Below are 5,067 nucleotides of genomic sequence, written 5' to 3'. Positions count from 1 at the left end.
CTCCATCTCCCCATAGGCACCCCCTTCATTCCAGCCATTCAGATCTGCTGTCAGGGAAACGGTGTTGCCCCTTAATTTAGGGAGCAAGGTGAAATGTAAGCATTGCTTCCCAGAGCAAAAACTTCTATTAACCCAGATTTCCTTGTTTTCAGAATTCTTTTCTCTTTTGGTTCTGGCAGAGTGCCAGGAGTTAACAGCCCAAACGGGGATAAATGAGGAGTTTTCACGAGGGACCACTGAGCAGGTTCAAGGGAAAGTGGCAATGCATGGTGAAACACCCTGAGGCAAGCAATAGAGGAGCACTGTTCCCACCCTGAGGCTTAGAGGGGCCAGAGAAGGAGCAAGTACACAGAGAAAGCAGAGCCTCAATCATAGCAATAGGAGAGGACCCCCAGCCTGGCGGAGCAGCGGGGCCACTGCCAACACACCGCCCAGCAGGGAGTGAGCCGGGAGATGAAAAGCTCAAATCTCTCCTTCCCTGCCATCCAGTCTCCTGGCAGCTCAGTGTAACCAGAAACCAGGGCAGGATCCCACGGATGAGGTACCTAGGAGCCAGCTTCCTGGGATGCCCAACAGGGTGGAGAAGGCTGAAAAGGAGGTCCTCGGAGCAGATGCACACTCCACTCTTCTCTGCTTCCTGGGTTTTTCTCTATCTCGATGCCATCAAATTATTTCTCGTCTCTGCGGGAGTTCGTATGTCCTTCTTCATGTGCACCTTCTTTCTCCAGTTTTACTTTTATGACGCAATCACCCACATTCATAAAGAAAGAAAATGCCTTGCCACTAGAATGTCATTTTAAAAGGAAAACCTACTTTTTATGGGTTAGAGCAGGAGTGTCAAACTCACTTTCACCGGGGGCCACATCAGCCTCATGGTTGCCTTCGAAGGGCCAAATGGAATTTCAGCTCCTTAACTGTTAAGGAGTAGTTACATTTACACAGTCCAGAAATTATTTCGGCCCATTGAAGGCAACCTTGAGGCTGATGTGGCCCCACAGTGAAAATGAGTTTGACAACCCCTGGGTTAGAGTCTAGGATTGGTTCCTCTAGTAGAGACCTGTTGTAATAAAGACTTAAACAAGCCAGAAAGTTCATTCGTCCCGGACTACAGGATCCAAGGCACTCAGATGTGGCCTTCCCTCCAACTTCCGTCTCCCTGTCCCTGGACAGATGCCCTCGTGCTGCGGCCCCTGTGGCTCCCAGACACACCAGCACTCAGGCCCCAGACAGAGACGGGAAGGGGAAGCCTGGCCCAGGGATTGTGTGCAACACTTCTCCTCGCCACCCACTGGCCAGCGCCGAGTCACACGGCGCCATCAGTAACAACGAAGTTGGAAAATAGGGTCCTTTCTCTGATCTCAACATCCTCAGAATCATTATGTGAAACATGAGGAGAATGAGTATGGGGGGCGATCTCTGCACCCCCTGCTTGTCCCTCACATTCTGAGGTCACGTAAAGATTTTTGGGGAGCTCCTCCAAGATCCTGAATGAGGTAGCAGAGGAGAGCAGGAAAGCCTGGGGCGGGGCTCCAGGACTGGTCATGGGCCCCCTCTTCACAGTGGGACCTCAGGAAAACCCCTCTGACGCTTTGGGCCTCGTGTTCTCCCGGTTTTAAACAAGGATGGTACAAGATGGTCCCCGGGGGACATGTGCTAAAAGGCTGGGTACAGCAGTGAACAGGCCTAGCCCTGTCCTTAGGAAGTGTCTAGTGTGACTGGGATGACACCCCTGACAGGCTAGAAAACGGACTTGCTGTTAAGTTTTCTGAGTGGGGAGAGCAGAGACTCGTTTTCCTCCCACATCCTTTTCTGACCAATCAGGGCTCTGGGAGCTTGTCCCTCTAAGGGAACACAAGGGTGGGTGATTGGGTACTTAATTCCTCCCTGGGCCCAGGAGGAGGATGCCTCTTCCTTCCACGTGGAGGCCTCCTGGCCCAGTGAGTCCTCTGGGTTTTGGAGCAATGGCTGACTTTCTGAGGCAGGAAAGGGCTCCTGGATCCTGCTGTGTGTTCCTAATTGGCTTCCACCCACTTCTTGTTCCCTATTTCATTGACATCTCTTGCTCTCCGTATTTCTGGAGTTTGCTTAAGTTAGATTTTTTTTTAAGCTACCATTATGACTGCCATCTTGAATTAAACTTGGGAATCACTTCTCTGGCTTTTCCCTGTCCGGGAGTAACCAATACTATCACCAATACTACCCGTGGTGGGTCTACACGGCTGGTCAGAAGTGTAGACCCCGAGGGAGCCCTGCTGGGTTCACATCCATGTTCTGTGAGACCGTGAGCAAAACACTCATCTTTTTTTGTGAATCAATTCCACCCTCTGTAAAATGGGAATAATACTAGTTCTCCCCTCAAAGGGGCCTTGAGAGGATTACACAGGCAATACCTGATACGCCGCATCAGCTGCTAATAGGCCCTCACAGGTGAGCAGGTCCTCTCGGTCCACTTGACATCTGCATGAGTGTCTCTCTTGACATTCCAAGCCCACACTTTCCCATTTCCCCTCATACCCGCCCCTCACAGGAACACTTTACTCAGCCAAGAAAACCCCACAAAATATCTCCTGGGAGGAGTGGACTGGGTTTACACTGCACACACCACATCACCCCACTTCATAGCTCCCCATAGTTATTTCTAAACCTGCAGAATCTCTTTCCAATGGCACTCAGACCTCACCCCCACTTCTGCCCTTGTACTCAGCTCCACCCCTGATCTCACCCTCATGTGAGCACCAAAATGGTTCCAGGTGCTCAGCAAAGCCTTCTAGAGGCCTCGGTTCAAACGCACATCAGTGGTCAGTGGATGTTTGGGGCACACATAGGTCACTCTCCTGAATACACACAGACCTTCCAGAAAAAGAATTACAATGTGTGAAATTTTCTTTACCCATTACACGTGTGTGTGTTTTAACACCTTTAATGGTGTTTTCATTTTTTTAAACATTTAATTCAAGTTTTCATTGTCATTATGTTCCTCGTTCATTTATTCTTTCACTAAATAAATATTTCTTGAGACCAGACTGCGTGCCACACACAGCTAGGGCACTAGGGATAAAAAGTGTTTCTGTCTTCATAGAGCTGACACACTGGGCTGTTTTGAGGCCACCTGTCCTAGCAAGAGGTCACATTCCCTTCATGTCCCTAAAGCATGGCCTTTCTCTTTGGTGAATGGGCCCAGTAGCCATGAAGGTGGCCCATGGTCATCTCTGTGTCTTTCTGGCTTCATGCAGCTGAGAGGGAAATCCCAGCCCAGGACAGAGGAATGCTTGGGCCCACGGCCCTCTTCCGGTCTCTCAGATTCGATCCCAGTATTGATCTCGTCTTCAGAAAATTCTGGGGGCATGACATTACCTCTGGACAGTGAGTGGGAGCTCGGAGGGGGGCACATGATGGGACCACAGAACATCCACACATCAGCAGAGGGCCTGTGTGGCAGGAGAGGCAGCCCAGGCTCCAGAGTCAGAGAGGGCTGGGTTTGAACCCAGGTTCCATGACTCCAGGGCTGTGTGGCCTTTGGTAAGTACTTTAATCTCTAGAAGGCTCCATTTCCCTCCTCTGCAACACGGGACAATAACAGCCACACAGCACGGTGACTCTGAGAAACGGTGATCATACCAGGTGCTCAAATATTGTTTGTTTTGTTTGTTTGTTTTTCTGGTGGTCACCACTGCAGGGTTTCTGAGCAAAGATACGACTATCACAGCCTGGGGGACAGAACTCACATCAACAAATAGAGGTGACCAGGTCCCTTCCATGTGTGGCAAGGCAACCCTGAACCTAGATGGGCTGATCTTCGTCACTGCCCTGGTGTGGCTGGCAGGGAACGCCACTGTGCTCCGGCTCCTGGGCTTCCGCTTGAGGAGGAACACCTTCTCCGTCTATATCCTCAACCTGGTGGGGCCCGACTTCCTCTTCCTCCGCTGCCAGGTTGGGTATTCCCTGCGGTCATTCATGGAGCACTCTTGCGGTACCCCCACATCCATCACTTTGCCTACGTCCCAGGCCTGAGCTTTCTCAGCGCCATTATCACAGAGCGCAGCCTGGCCATACTGTGGCCCATCTGGTACCACTACCGCCGCCCCAGACCCATGTCAGCTGTCACATGTGCCCTGCTCTGGGCCCTGTCCCTGCTGCTGAGCATCCTGGAAGGGAGCTACTGTGGCTTCCTGATGAAGATTCGTGACAACACTTGGTGTCAGGGGTTTGATTTCATCATTGTCACCTGGCTGATTTTCTTACGGGTGCATCTCTCCAGGTCCAGCCTGGTTCTGCTGGCCAGGCTGCTGTGTGGCTCCCAGCGGGTGCAGCCCACCAGGCTCAGCGTGGCCATCCTGCTCGCCGTGCTGGTCTTCTTCCTCTGCGTCCTGCCTTTCGGCTACAAGTGGTTTCTGTGTTACTGGATTCAAGAACTTTGCAGTAAAACGTTTTCATACTTTCTGACACTGACTGGGTTTGTCCTGTCTAGTCTCGGCAGCAGTGTCAATCCCACCATTTACCTTTTTGTTGGCTCCTTTAGGGGGCAGCGGCAGCTGCCGCAGCCCCTCAGGTTGGTCTCCATAACGCCTTGGAGGATGTAGCTGAGATGGAGCAAGTGGAGGGAGCCTTCCCCAGGACACCAAGGAGACTTCAGGAAGCAGTTTCACACAGTGATTCTCTATCAAGCAGGGTTCAGTCAGAGAAGGAGTGCTTACAGAAGTTTATATATATATAACTATGTAAAACATATGTATAGTGTAAGGAGATGATATACATATATACTCCTATGTGGTCCCACTGTCTCTGTAAGGCTGCTGCTGGTCTGATTCTAGAGCTTGAAGTCAGCAGGGTAAACGAGAACCCAGGAGCATGAGTTAAAACCCAGGATAACTGACCGGAATTCCCATCAGTCTCTCTCAGTGCTGTCATGTTGATGCTATGAGAGTTCTTCAGAAGTTGGCAGCCCTCATCACAGAGCTAAACACACACCTGGTCCAGAGTCAGGACCCTGAAGGAGGATGCGAGGGAAGGCGGAGCAGCTCCAGACCCAGCTGCTGCCGCGCACCACGCGAGGAGCGTGCATGCGCA

The 5,067-nt window shown here is 51.4% G+C and overlaps 1 protein-coding gene across 1 annotated transcript; it reads left to right on the top strand.

The window, feature by feature from the left end:
• Nucleotides 1–3,756: 3,756 nt before the first annotated feature.
• LOC118983187 (mas-related G-protein coupled receptor member X2-like) lies at nt 3,757–4,580 on the top strand. The gene is given in 2 exon segments (XM_037040539.1): nt 3,757–3,943; nt 3,946–4,580. Coding segments are annotated over 2 exon segments (822 nt in total).
• Nucleotides 4,581–5,067: the final 487 nt, after the last annotated feature.

This window comes from Sturnira hondurensis, unplaced genomic scaffold, assembly GCF_014824575.4.
Source record: "Sturnira hondurensis isolate 20B ecotype Veracruz unplaced genomic scaffold, ASM1482457v3 Scaffold0002638, whole genome shotgun sequence".
In the NCBI taxonomy this organism is placed as follows: domain Eukaryota; kingdom Metazoa; phylum Chordata; class Mammalia; order Chiroptera; family Phyllostomidae; genus Sturnira; species Sturnira hondurensis.
This window is presented reverse-complemented; position numbering and strand designations above follow the sequence as displayed.